Genomic DNA, 16,115 nt, shown 5'->3' with positions numbered 1-16,115 from the left:
GATACAATGTCCCCAGAGAATTGATATAATGTCCCCAGAGAATTGGTACAATGTCTGCAGAGAATTGATATAATGTCCCCAGAGAATTGATATAATGTCCCCAGAGAATTGGCACAATGTCTGCAGAGAATTGATACAATGTCCCCAGATAATTGATACAATGTCCCCAGAGAATTGACACAATGTCCCCAGAGAATTGGTACAATGTCTGCAGAGAATTGATACAATGTCCCTAGAGAATTGATACAATGTCCCCAGATAATTGATACAATGTCCCCAGATAATTGATACAATGTCCCCAGATAATTGATACAATGTCCCCAGATAATTGATACAATGTCCCCAGAGAATTGATACAATGTCCCCAGAGAATTGATACAATGTCCCCAGAGAATTGATACAATGTCCCCAGACAATTGATACAATGTCCCCAGACAATTGATACAATGTCCCCAGACAATTGATACAATGTCCCCAGAGAATTGATACAATGTCCCCAGAGAATTGATATAATGTCCCCAGAGAATTGATATAATGTCCCCAGAGAATTGGTACAATGTCTGCAGAGAATTGATACAATGTCCCCAGAGAATTGATACAATGTCCCCAGAGAATTGATACAATGTCCCCAGAGAATTGACACAATGTCCCCAGAGAATTGGTACAATGTCAGCAGAGAATTGATACAATGTCCCTAGAGAATTGATACAATGTCCCCAGATAATTGATACAATGTCCCCAGATAATTGATACAATGTCCCCAGATAATTGATACAATGTCCCCAGAGAATTGATACAATGTCCCCAGAGAATTGATACAATGTCCCCAGAAAATTGATATAATGTCCCCAGATAATTGATACAATGTCCCCAGAGAATTGATACAATGTCCCCAGAGAATTGATAGAATGTTTATCGCTATGGAAACAACTCTTGCGTTACTCTAGTCCCCGCTTACCAATCTCTATACAGGGGGACCCGCACCAGTTATGGGGGCCTGTGAGGTGGGGGGGGGGGGGGGGGACATCAGGGGCTTGTGTCCTATGGGAAGCAGCGAGACACCAAAATAAAAAGAGAAAGAAAAGGCAATAATCAATAAATAGACAATATGGCACAGGCCGGATATAGAGCCATGTGGGAGTGCGCAATTCCTATATAAGTGAGTGAAGTGATCACTTCCCGTCTATTGTGACTCCGCCCCCTGCGCTGCATTATATAAATAGGGGACTGGCAGGAATTCAGCTAAAATCCAGTTTTGGGACAGTCCAAACCGTTCTAGGGAATGTGGTTATAACATGGTGCCCGCACCTGGCAGCAGTAATGGGAGGAGCCTGGAGGTAGGACGCGGGCGCCATGTTTATATTCTCATACACAAACACACAACAGGTTAATCACACATGCAGCTCGCACACCCCTCCTATATGGGATCCGGTGGGCACACAGAGGCGGAGCTTGCCAGGCAGTAGCGTTCAGCTCGCTGTTCATAGTCCAATGGCACACCATAGAGAGAAAGCGGCGCAGCCTCCACACCCCCGCCCCAGATCCTGTTCACTAGCACCGCCCCGCCACAAGGGGGCGCAGCATTGGATTGCTTCCTAGAACGTCGGCGACTGCAGCTGCTCAGAAAAGCTGGGCCCTCTTCTTCAGCTCATTGCGTCTCCACAGAGGCAACTTGTCAAATTCTTGTATTGTCATTTTAAAAATGTCTTGAAAAACTTCTGGTGCCAAGTGGCGCTGGAGAGAGAGAGGGGGAGGGGCAACGTTAGTCACATGACACTGAAACACGATAAATATAAAGCAAACAACGTCATATGGCAGTGGTCTCCAACCTGCGGACCTCCAGATGTTGCAAAATTACAACTCCCAGCATGCCCCGGACAGCCGTTGGCTGTCCGGGCATGCTGGGAGTTGTAGTTTTGCAACATCTGGAGGTCCACAGGTTGGAGACCACTGTTAAATAGAAACAAGGACCAAGGAATGGAGATCCAGGCACTATATACATGGACACGGTATGGCACTATATACATGGACACTGTATGGCACTATATACATGGACACTGTATGGCACTATATACATGGACACTGTATGGCACTATGTACATGGACACTGTATGGCACTATATACATGGACACTGTATGGCACTATATACATGGACACGGTATGGCACTATATACATGGACACTGCACTATATACATGGACACTGTATGGCACTATATACATGGACACTGTATGGCACTATATACATGGACACTGTATGGCACTATATACATGGACACTGTATGACACTATATACATGGACACTGTATGGCACTATGTACATGGACACTGTATGGCACTATATACATGGACACTGTATGGCACTATATACATGGACACTGTATGGCACTATATACATGGACACTGTATGGCACTATATACATGGACACTGTACGGCACTATATACATGGACACTGTATGGTACTATATACAGGGACACTGTATGGCACTATATACATGGACACTGTATGGCACTATATACAGGGACACTGTACGGCACTATATACAGGGACACTGTACGGCACTATATACAGGGACACAGTAACGCACTATGTACATGGACACTGTATGGCACTATATACATGGACACTGTATGGCACTATATACATGGACACTGTATGGCACTATATACATGGACACTGTATGGCACTATATACATGGACACTGTATGGCACTATATACATGGACACTGTATGGCACTATATACATGGACACTGTATGGCACTATATACATGGACACTGTACGGCACTATATACATGGACACTGTACGGCACTATATACATGGACACTGTACGGCACTATATACATGGACACTGTATGGCACTATATACATGGACACTGTATGACACTATATACATGGACACTGTACGACACTATATACATGGACACTGTACGGCACTATATACATGGACACTGTACGGCACTATATACATGGACACGGTATGGCACTATATACATGGACACTGTATGGCACTATATACATGGACACTGTATGGCACTATATACATGGACACTGTATGGCACTATATACATGGACACTGTATGGCACTATATACATGGACACTGTACGGCACTATATACATGGACACTGTATGGCACTATATACATGGACACGGTATGGCACTATATACATGGACACTGTACGGCACTATATACATGGACACTGTACGGCACTATATACATGGACACTGTATGGCACTATATACATGGACACTGTATGGCACTATATACATGGACACTGTATGGTACTATATACATGGACACTGTACGGCACTATAAACAGGGACACTGTATGGTACTATATACAGGGACACTGTATGGCACTATATACATGGACACTGTACGGCACTATATACATGGACACTGTACGGCACTATATACATGGACACTGTATGGCACTATATACATGGACACTGTATGGCACTATATACATGGACACTGTATGGCACTATATACATGGACACTGTACGGCACTATATACATGGACACTGTATGGCACTATATACATGGACACTGTATGGCACTATATACATGGACACTGTATGGCACTATATACATGGACACTGTATGGCACTATATACATGGACACTGTATGGCATTATATACATGGACACTGTACGGCACTATATACATGGACACTGTACGGTACTATATACAGGGACACTGTATGGCACTATATACATGGACACTGTATGGCACTATATACAGGGACACTGTATGGCACTATATACAGGGACACTGTACGGCACTATATACAGGGACACTGTAAGGCACTATGTACATGGACACTGTATGGCACTATATACATGGACACTGTATGGCACTATATACATGGACACTGTATGGCACTATATACATGGACACTGTATGGCACTATATACATGGACACTGTATGGCACTATATACATGGACACTGTATGGCACTATATACATGGACACTGTACGGCACTATATACATGGACACTGTACGGCACTATATACATGGACACTGTATGGCACTATATACATGGACACTGTATGTCACTATATACATGGACACTGTTTGGCACTATATACAGGGACACTGTATGGCACTATATACATGGACACTGTATGACACTATATACATGGACACTGTATGGCACTATATACATGGACACTGTACGGCACTATATACATGGTCACTGTACGGCACTATATACATGGACACTGTACGGCACTATATACATGGACACTGTATGGCACTATATACATGGACACTGTATGACACTATATACATGGACACTGTATGACACTATATACATGGACACTGTACGGCACTATATACATGGACACTGTATGGCACTATATACATGGAAACGGTATGGCACTATATACATGGACACTGTATGGCACTATATACATGGACACTGTATGGCACTATATACATGGACACTGTATGGCACTATATACATGGACACTGTATGGCACTATATACATGGACACTGTACGGCACTATATACATGGACACTGTATGGCACTATATACATGGACACGGTATGGCACTATATACATGGACACTGTACGGCACTATATACATGGACACTGTACGGCACTATATACATGGACACTGTATGGCACTATATACATGGACACTGTATGGCACTATATACATGGACACTGTATGGTACTATATACATGGACACTGTACGGCACTATAAACAGGGACACTGTATGGTACTATATACAGGGACACTGTATGGCACTATATACATGGACACTGTATGGTACTATGTACATGGACACTGTACGGCACTATATACATGGGCACTGTATGGCACTATATACATGGACACTGTACGACACTATGTACATGGACACTGTATGGCACTATATACATGGACACTGTATGGCACTATATACATGGACACTGTACGACACTATGTACATGGACACTGTATGGCACTATATACATGGACACTGTATGGCACTATATACATGGACACTGTATGGCACTATGTACATGGACACTGTATGACACTATGTACATGGACACTGTATGGTACTATACACATGGACACTGTATGGCACTATATACAGGGACACTGTATGGCACTATGTACATGGACACTGTACGGCACTATATACAGGGACACTGTATGGCACTATATACATGGACACTGTATGGCACTATGTACATGGACACTGTACGGCACTATGTACATGGACACTGTACGGTACTATGTACATGGACACTGTATGGCACTATATACATGGACACTGTATGGCACTATATACATGGACACTGTATGGCACTATATACATGGACACTGTATGGCACTATATACAGGGACACTGTATGACACTATATACATGGACACTGTATGGCACTATATACAGGGACACTGTATGGCACTATATACATGGACACTGTATGGCACTATATACAGGGACACTGTATGGCACTATATACATGGACACTGTACGGCACTATGTACATGGACACTGTACGGCACTATGTACATGGACACTGTACGGTACTATGTACATGGACACTGTATGGCACTATATACATGGACACTGTATGGCACTATATACATGGACACTGTATGGCACTATATACATGGACACTGTATGGCACTATATACAGGGACACTGTATGACACTATATACATGGACACTGTATGGCACTATATACAGGGACACTGTATGGCACTATATACATGGACACTGTATGGCACTATATACAGGGACACTGTATGGCACTATATACATGGACACTGTATGGCACTATATACAGGGACACTGTATGGCACTATATACATGGACACTGTATGGCACTATATACATGGACACTGTATGGCACTATATACATGGACACTGTATGGCACTATATACAGGGACACTGTATGACACTATATACATGGACACTGTATGGCACTATATACAGGGACACTGTATGGCACTATATACATGGACACTGTATGGCACTATATACAGGGACACTGTATGGCACTATATACATGGACACTGTATGGCACTATCTAGGTCTGTGATATGTTGGGTGTTTTGTGGTCAGGTAAGTGTTAACAGTGACATGTAATTCAGTCTGTACAGCGCAGCAGTTTCGGGGTCACATGATTCCTGTCTCCTCCAGGACACACGCTGCTAGAATTGAGCAATATTGGGCAATGGATGATGATGATGATTTCCAGATGATCCAGATCATCCTGTGGATACAACTTCTGGGTCCCAATCATATTAGTTATCAATATGGCGGTAAGAATCCTCGATAAATCTGATCTCTTACTTGTAGCTCTCCACTTGTTACAAAACTACAGACTGTCCGGGCATGCTGCGACTTGTAGTTCTGCAACAGCTGGAAAGCCACAGGTTGGAGATCACTGTTCCGCATTTGCAAAACTACAATTCTAAGCATACCCGTACAGCCTTTGTGCTGTCTAGAGATGCTGGGAGTTGTAGTTTTGCGACAGCTGAAAATCGACAGGTCGTGTTACACTACTAACCTACAACTTCCAACATGCCCAGGATGATGTTGGGGATGTGACTCCATCTTTGCCAGAATACAATTGTATCTCTTTAGATGTGACTGTTACACAAACCATCTCCCTTTTTGCACCGTAATGGTTCAGTCCAGGCCTGTACAGCAAAGCTCTAATGGTTGTACCATATACCGCCGTATACTATGTACACAAATGCTGTATGGCACTATGTACATGTACAGTAATGGTTCATCCCTGGCCTGTACAGTAAAGCTTGGATGCTTGTATCATATACTGCCATATACTATGTAAAACAACACTATAAGGCACTATGTACCTGCTCAGTAATGGTGCAGTCCTGGCCTGTACAGTAAAGCTCTGATGGTTAAATCACATACTGCCTTATATTATGTACAAAAATGTTGTATGGCACATTGTACATGCAAAGTAATGGTTAAAGGGATACTCCGTTGGCCAGTGTTCCGGCTGCATCCGGAACATTTAGTTCCGAACATAGTGCGTACTCTGCGGGGAGGGGGTGTGGTGACCGTCATGACCCCTCTCATAGACTTGCATTGAGGGGGCGTGGCCTGATGTCACTAGGTGGTGTGGCCGACCCCCGCAGAACTAAACTAAATGTTCTGAACGCAGCCGGAACACTGGCCAGTGGAGTACCTCTTTAAGTCCTGGCCTGTACAGTAAAGCTCTGATGGTTGTACCATATACTATGTGGTTGAAAGCTTTATGGCCCTATGTACATGTACAGTAATGGTTCAGCCCTGGCCTGTAAAGTAAAAATCTGATGCTTGTATGCTTGTACCATATACTATGTGGTTGAAGGCTGTATGGCCCTATGTACATGTACAGTAATGGTTCAGCCCTGGCCAGTACAGTAAAGATCTGATGCTTGTACCATATACTATGTGGCTGAAGGCTGTATGGCCCTATGTACATGTACAGTAATGGTTCAGCCCTGGCCTGTACAGTAAAGCTCTGATGCGTTTATCATATACTGCCACATACTATGTACACGAACGCTGTATAGCACTATGAACATGCACAGTATTGGTTCAGTCTTGGCCTGTACAGTAAAGCTCTGATGGTTGTACCATAAACTACCATATACTATGTACACGAACGCTGTATGGCACTATGTACATGCACTGTATTGGTTCAGTCCTGGCCTGTACAGTGAAGCTCTGATGGTGATACCATATACCGCCATATACTATGTACACGATCGCTGTATGGCACTATGTACATGCACAGTATTGGTTCAGTCCTGGCCTGTACAGTAAAGCTCTGATGGTTGTACCATAAACTGCCATATACTATGTACACGAACGCTGTATGGCACTATGTACATGCACAGTATTGGTTCAGTCCTGGCCTGTACAGTAAAGCTCTGATGGTTGTACCATAAACTGCCATATACAATGTACACGAACGCTGTATGGCACTATGTACATGCACAGTATTGGTTCAGTCCTGGCCTGTACAGTAAAGCTCTGATGGTTATACCATATACCGCCTTATACTTCTTTACCTCCAGTCTAGTCCTGTCCACGTCTCTCAGCATCTTGTTGCGCCCTCTGTTGGTCACTATCAGCATCTCGTATGGATAGATCTAGGATGAGCCAATTAGAAGTAAGCATGAAGAAGAAGACGACCCTTTTAGGGACTGGGCTTAGCTCTGGGGTGCAGAGTTTATTAACAACCTCCAAATAAGTGTCTACATTATAATACACCAGTGTTTCCCAAGCAGGGTGCCTCCAGCTGTTGCAAAACTACAACTCACTGCATGCACGGACAGCCAACGGCTGTCCGGGCATGCTGGGAGTTGTAATTATGCAACAGCTGGAGGCACCCAGCTTAGGAAACACTGTAATACACAAAGCTAGGACAAGATACAGGGATCCCTCTGTTGGTTATTGCCCCCCCCCGCCCCCAAAAGAACCCAAGCAAAGAAGTTTTTGCGCCCCCAGCGCAGACCCACCACACGGCGGCGCCATCACCTGTTACATGCACACTTGCCTTAGGCTCCAACATGTTAGGCATTGAGACGCCCCTATCCATTCTCATGACAGGAACATGGCCATCTGGTAGTGACTATGTGGAAAAACATTTAGAAAAGCACTAGTTACACAGAAAGCAGGGAGGGAACCTACACACTACATCCAGGATATGTTAGACATGCAGCTATGGGGGAGCCCCGCCGGTCTAGGCACACAAGGAGAGGGAGTTAGGGGGAAGACGTAACAGACAGATATTACAGGGAGGGGTTAAACGGCTCAACCCTGGGGCCACATTATAATGAGGCCCAGACACAAGGTCATTTTGGAGCATCTTTGTCGATTGGTCTACACGCTGCCACACAGTGGTGAAGACAGAGAACTGCAACAAGTTGTCGATCTTCCTCATTTTTATTCTTCCTTTGTTTTATTGTTTAACCATTGGCCTCTGGGGCGTGAAGATGAAATCTTCTCACTTTCTGGAACTGTTCTTAAGATTCTGCAGCCGCAGAGGGACCAGTGCACAGGAAAAAGCAAAGACAAGGGCCACAGTTTACTGCAGTGCATAGAGGATACAGTGCCAGACTAATGTACAGCAGTGCCCTATAACAGGGTGCAGGCAACACTGGACTCCCTGCAGAGCAGAGCGATATAACATGGTGAAGGCAACACTGGACTCCCTGCAGAGCAGAGCCCTATAACAGGGTGCAGGCAACACTGAACTCCCTGCACAGCAGAGCCCTATAACAGGGTGCAGGCAACACTGAACTCCCTGCACAGCAGAGCCCTATAACAGGATGCAGGCAACACTGAACTCCCTGCACAGCAGTGCCCTATTACAGGGTGCCGGCAACACTGAACTCCCTGCACAGCAGAGCCCTATAACAGGGTGCAGGCAACACTGAACTCCTTGCACAGCAGAGCCCTATAAAAGGGTGCAGGCAACACTGAACTCCCTGCACAGCAGAGCCCTATAACAAGATGCAGGCAACACTGAACTCCCTGCACAGCAGTGCCCTATAACAGGGTGCAGGCAACAGTGAACTCCCTGCACAGCAGAGCCCTATAACAGGGTGCAGGCAACACTGAACTCCCTGCACAGCAGTGGCCTATAACAGGGTGCAGGCAACACTGAACTCCCTGCACAGCAGAGCCCTATAACAGGGTGCAGGCAACACTGAACTCCATGCACAGCAGAGCCCTATAACAAGATGCAGGCAACACTGAACTCCATGCACAGCAGTGCCCTATAACAGGGTGCCGGCAACACTGAACTCCCTGCACAGTAGAGCCCTATAACAGGGTGCAGGCAACACTGAACTCCTTGCACAGCAGAGCCCTATAAAAGGGTGCAGGCAACACTGAACTCCCTGCACAGCAGAGCCCTATAACAGGGTGCAGGCAACACTGAACTCCCTGCACAGCAGAGTCCTATAACAACACTGAACTCCCTGCACAGCAGTGCCCTATAACAGAATGCAGGCAACAGTGAACTCCCTGCACAGCAGAGCCCTATAACAGGGTGCAGGCAACACTGAATTCCCTGCATAGCAGTGCCCTATAACAGGGTGCAGGCAACACTGAACTCCCTGCACAGCAGAGCCCTATAACAGGGTGCAGGCAACACTGAACTCCCTGCACAGCAGAGCCCTATAACAGGGTGCGGGCAACACTGAACTCCCTGCACAGCAGAGTCCTATAGCAGGGTGCAGGCAACACTGGACTTCCTGCACAGCAGAGCCCTATAACAGGGTGCAGGCAACACCGAATTCCCTGCACAGCAGAGCATATAACATGGTGCAGGCAGTGCTTGACTCTTGCACAGCAGAGCCATATAACATGGTGCAGGCAACACTGGACACCCAGCACAGCAGAGCCATATAATATGGAGCAGGCAGTACTGGACTCCCTGCACAGCAGAGCCATATATTATGAGGTAGATAGCGCTTAACTCCCTGCAAAGCAGAGGCATAAAACGTGGTAAGGCAGCGCTGCACTCCTTTAAAGCAGAGCCATATAGCATCGGGGAGACAGCTCTTGACTCCTGCACAGCAGAGCCCTATGACAGGGTGCAGGAAGCACTGGAATACCTGCACAGCAGAGCCCTATGACAGGGTGCAGGAAGCACTGGAATACGTGCACAGCAGAGCCCTATGACAGGGTGCAGGAAGCACTGGAATACCTGCACAGCAGAGTCATATAATATGGTGCAGCCAGCACTAAACTCCTGCACAGCAGAGCCCTATAACAAGGTGCAGGCAGCGTTGGACTACCTGCATAGCAGAGCAATATAACAAGGTGCAGGCAGCGTTGGACTCCCTGCATAGTAAAGACCTATAACAAGGTGAAGGCAGCCCTGGACTCCCTGCACAGTAGAATCCTATAACATGTTGCAGGCAGTCCTGGACTCCCTGCACAGTAGAGCCCTATAACATGTTGCAGGCAGCCCTGGACTCCCTGCACCGCAAAGACCTATAACAAGGTGCAGGCAGCGTTGGACTCCCTGCACAGTAGAATCCTATAACATGTTGCAGGCAGTCCTGGACTCCCTGCACAGTAGAGCCCTATCACATGTTGTCGGCAGCCCTGGACTCCCTGCACAGCAGAGCCCTATAACATGGTGCAGGCAGCACTGGACTCCATGCACAGCAGAGCCCTATAACAAGATGCAGGCAGCCCTAGACTCCCTGCACAGCAGAGCCCTATAACAAGGTGCAGGCAGCACTGGATTTCCTGCACAGCAGAGCCCTATAACAAGGTGCAGGCAGCTCTGGACTCCCTGCACAGCAGAGCCCTATAACAAGGTGCAGGCAGCCCTGGACTCCCTGCACAGCAGAGCCCTATAACAAGGTGCAGGCAGCACTGGATTTCCTGCACAGCAGAGCCCTATAACAAGGTGCAGGCAGCCCTGGACTCTCTGCACAGCAGAGCTCTGTACTGTGCACTGATCCACTCAAGCAGGAATCTTTATATGAACTAATCCGGCATTAAGCCGTAATATTTTGAGGAACCTGGCAGCACGAGGTTGATTTCCCTGCAGCGCCACCACAGGCGAAATTAAGCAATGCATTGTTCTTACTGTTAGGCTGGGTTCACACCACGTTTTCTTAAATACGGTTCCCGTATACGGTTTGGAGAGGGGCGGGGCTTTTTGCCTGCGGTCGGGAAACCGCATACGGCCGAAAACGAAGCCGACCGGAGGCTGCGGTTCACTCCGGTCGGCTCATAGACTTGCATTAAATACGGTTCCCGAATACAGCTGAGTGCGGGCGCCACGATTAAGCCCCGCCCCTCTCCTCCAAACCGTATACGGGAACCGTATTTAAGAAAACGTGGTGTGAACCCAGCCTAATCCAGTGTTTTCTTCTTTTTTTTCAAAAATAGTGTGTCTCCAGCTGTTGCAAAACTACAATTCCCAGCGTGCCCGGACAGCCAACGGCTGTCCGGGCATGCTGGGAGTTGTAGTTTTGCAACAGCTGGAGACACACTGTTTGGAATCAATGGTCGTGTGCCTTAAAAGTGCACAAAATCATAACAGCGCACACACACTACATATAACAGAGCAACCCCCATGCACTAGCCCAAATATCACACAAACAAACGATACATCAAAAAACAACGCACAAGAACTCACACTGCATTTATATTACACAAGACACATAAAAGAAGAGAACACACAAACTGCATAGTCCAACATTATAAATGAGATTGACCATACACCGACCAGCCACAAGGGGCAGCGTGGAGCACAGAATGGACACCTACCTGATAGTCTGCAAGAAAAACAAGAACAGAGGTCAAAGTTAGTGGAGGGCCCAAGACTCATGTCTACTAATACAGATTACAATGTAGTTGTCAGTCTCATACATAGGGGGCGCCACTCACCTCGGATCCCACCACTGATGTCTCCATAACTATCGTACTGGGCAAAATCCGTGGACACCGGCTGCAAGAGAGAAGCCAAAAAAAAAAGGAGTCACCTCGTGGACATTCTGGACTACTGGAAGTTCACAACTATAGGAAAAGTTTACACCAGTTCCGTAAGAAGTCCCAAAACCAGTGCTTTCCAACAGCATGTCACCAGCTGTTGTAGAACTACAACTCCCAGCATGCCTGGACACCATAACTTGGTAATTAATGTTAAATTCATGTTTTAATGCAGTTTCTAGACTATATCTGTAATCTGGGAAAATTTAGATGACAACCAATATGGCAGCCACTAGGACTTCCGCAAGAACACCCAACTTTCCCAGATTCCTGAGCGGTAAACGCCTATTAAGCATGAGAATGTTATAATGCAGTTTCTACACTATATTTGTAATCTGGGAAAGTTGGGTGACAACCAATATGGCAGCCACTATGACTTCCGCAAGAACACCCAACTTTCCCAGATTCCTGAGCGGTAAATGCCTATTAAGCATGAGAACCTTGTCATGCAGTTTCTACACTATATTTGCAATCTGGGAACGTTGGGTGACAACCAATATGGCAGCCACTATGACTTCCGCAAGAACACCCAACTTTCCCAGATTCCCGAGTGGTAAACGCCTATTAAGCATGAGAATGTTGTCATGCAGTTTCTACACTATATTTGTAATCTGGGAAAATTTAGATGACAACCAATATGGCAGCCACTATGACTTCCGCAAGAGCACCCAACTTTCCCAGATTCCTGAGCGGTAAATGCCTATTAAGCATGAGAACGTTGTCATGCAGTTTCTACAGTAATCTGGGAAAGTTGGGTGACAACCAATATGGCAGCCACTATGAATTCTGCAAGAACACCCAACTTTCCCAGATTCCTGAGCGGTAAATGCCTATTAAGCATGAGAATGTTGTCATGCAGTTGCTACACTACATTTGTAATCTGGGAAAGTTGGGTTAAAACCAATATGGCAGCCACTATGACTTCCGCAAGAACACCCAACTTTCCCAGATTCCTGAGCGGTAAATGCCTATTAAGCATGAGAACGTTGTCATGCAGTTTCTACACTATATTTGTAATCTGGGAAAATTTAGATGACAACCAATATGGCAGCCACTATGACTTCCACAAGAACACCCAACTTTCCCAGATTCCTGAGCGGTAAATGCCTATTAAGCATGAGAACGTTGTCATGCAGTTTCTACACTATATTTGTAATCTGGGAAAGTTGGGTGACAACCAATATGACAGCCACTATGACTTCCACATGAACACCCAACTTTCCCAGATTCCTGAGCGGTAAATGCCTATTAAGCATGAGAACCTTGTCATGCAGTTTCTACACTATATTTGCAATCTGGGAACGTTGGGTGACAACCAATATGGCAGCCACTATGACTTCCGCAAGAACACCCAACTTTCCCAGATTCCCGAGCGGTAAACGCCTATTAAGCATGAGAATGTTGTCATGCAGTTTCTACACTATATTTGTAATCTGGGAAAATTTAGATGACAACCAATATGGCAGCCACTATGACTTCCGCAAGAGCACCCAACTTTCCCAGATTCCTGAGCGGTAAATGCCTATTAAGCATGAGAACGTTGTCATGCAGTTTCTACAGTAATCTGGGAAAGTTGGGTGACAACCAATATGGCAGCCACTATGAATTCTGCAAGAACACCCAACTTTCCCAGATTCCTGAGCGGTAAATGCCTATTAAGCATGAGAATGTTGTCATGCAGTTGCTACACTACATTTGTAATCTGGGAAAGTTGGGTTAAAACCAATATGGCAGCCACTATGACTTCCGCAAGAACACCCAACTTTCCCAGATTCCTGAGCGGTAAATGCCTATTAAGCATGAGAACGTTGTCATGCAGTTTCTACACTATATTTGTAATCTGGGAAAATTTAGATGACAACCAATATGGCAGCCACTATGACTTCCACAAGAACACCCAACTTTCCCAGATTCCTGAGCGGTAAATGCCTATTAAGCATGAGAACGTTGTCATGCAGTTTCTACACTATATTTGTAATCTGGGAAAGTTGGGTGACAACCAATATGACAGCCACTATGACTTCCACATGAACACCCAACTTTCCCAGATTCCTGAGCGGTAAATGCCTATTAAGCATGAGAATGTTGGCATGCAGTTGCTACACTATATCTGTAATCTAGGAAAGTTGGGTGACAACCAATATGGCAGCCATTGTGTTTTTGGCAAGAACACCCAACTTTCCCGGATTCCTGAGTGTAAATGCCTATTAAGCATGGAAATGTATCACAAGAAACGCTTGTAGTGATCGCCTAGTGCAGAGTTTCCCAATCATCTGTTGCAAAACTACAACTCCCAGCATGCCCGGACAGCCAAAGGCTGTCCGGGCATGCTGGGAGTTGTAGTTTTGCAACAGCTGGGGACACCCTGATTGGTAAACACCGCTTTATAGATTGATGACTTTTGCAGTATGGTGCGGATTATAGTGTATGCTCTGTGCAGATGTTTCCAGCATTCTATGAGTGTTTCTTGTTGTAGTCAGTTTTTTTTCTAGTCAGTACGGACATGCTGGGAGTTGTAGTTTTTCAACAGCTGGAGGCACCTTGGTTGGAAAACACTTCTTTATAGATTGCTGACTTATTTCAGTTCGGTGCGGATTATAGTGTGTGCTCCGTGCAGTTGTTTCCAGAATTCTATGCATATTTCCTAGTGCCTTGTTCTAGACAGTTTTGTATGTAGTCAGTCCGGGCATGCTGGGAGTTGTAGTTTTGCAACAGCTGGGGGCACCCTGGTTGGAAAAACACTGTCATAACCAGATCTCTTCTATAAATGAAGGATCCAGGGCAGTCGAAGGGATGTGGGTTGGAGGGGGGGGTTGACATTTCCAGATTCTCCCCATGACAAAAATCAGTAACATGAATATTTTATCTTCGTCAATACAAGACGCGGCCGCTAATTAGTTTTCGAACATTTAAAAGAAAAAATTATTGTGAAGGGAATTATGGGAAGAAGAAAAAATATCCCACTATTGAAATTATAACGTTCGTAACTTCGCCCCCTGGTGGCTAAATTATTAATGAATAAATAAATAATATAAAAAAAACTATTTATACATAAAGTGGGGCAAAAAAGTATTTAGTCAGCCTCCAATCGTGCAAGTTCTCCCCCTTATAAAGATGAGAGGCTGTAATTATCATCATAGGTTATAACCTCAACTATGAGACAGAATGAGAGAAAAAATCCATAAAATTATATTGTCTGATTTTTAAAGAATTTATTTGCTAATTATGGTGGAAAATAAATATTTGGTCACCTACAAACAAGTAAGATTTCTGCCTCTCACAGACCTGTAACTTCTTCTTTAAGAGTCTCCTCTGTCCTCCACTGGTTACCTGTATTAATGGCTCCTGTTTGAACTTGTTATCAGTATAAAAGACACCTGTCCACAACCTCAAACAGTCACACTCCAAACTCCACTATGGCCAAGACCAAAGAGCTGTCGAAGGACACCAGAAACAACATTGTAGACCTGCACCGAGCTGGGAAGACTGAATTTGCAATAGGCAAGCAGCTTGGTGTGAAGAAATCAACTGTGGGAGCAATTATTAGAAAACGGAAGACATACAAGACCACTGATAATCTCCCTCGATCTGGGGCTCCACACAAGATCTCACCCCA

At 45.3% G+C, this 16,115-nt stretch overlaps 1 protein-coding gene across 17 annotated transcripts in view; it reads right to left on the bottom strand.

Moving 5' to 3' along the window:
* Positions 1–851: 851 nt before the first annotated feature.
* The window catches only part of ABLIM1 (actin binding LIM protein 1), a 349,855-nt gene continuing 334,591 nt past the window's right edge, over positions 852–16,115 (bottom strand). For 7 of the 17 annotated variants that reach the window (XM_056530890.1, XM_056530886.1, XM_056530892.1 and 4 more), the window contains 2 exons: positions 12,398–12,458; positions 12,063–12,285 (listed from right to left, as the gene is read on the bottom strand). In XM_056530890.1, coding sequence (XP_056386865.1) covers positions 12,209–12,285; positions 12,398–12,458 — 138 coding nt within the window. In that variant the 3' untranslated portion in view covers positions 12,063–12,208. Of the gene's footprint in view, positions 1,735–8,046; positions 8,128–8,534; positions 8,610–12,059; positions 12,286–12,397; positions 12,459–16,115 lie in introns of those variants that run through there. The other 10 variants (XM_056530881.1, XM_056530882.1, XM_056530883.1 and 7 more) reach the window with 7 other exon arrangements.

This window comes from Hyla sarda, chromosome 7, assembly GCF_029499605.1.
Source record: "Hyla sarda isolate aHylSar1 chromosome 7, aHylSar1.hap1, whole genome shotgun sequence".
In the NCBI taxonomy this organism is placed as follows: domain Eukaryota; kingdom Metazoa; phylum Chordata; class Amphibia; order Anura; family Hylidae; genus Hyla; species Hyla sarda.
The sequence above is the reverse complement of the archived record's forward strand: the minus strand, read 5'-3'. Positions and strand labels throughout refer to the sequence as shown.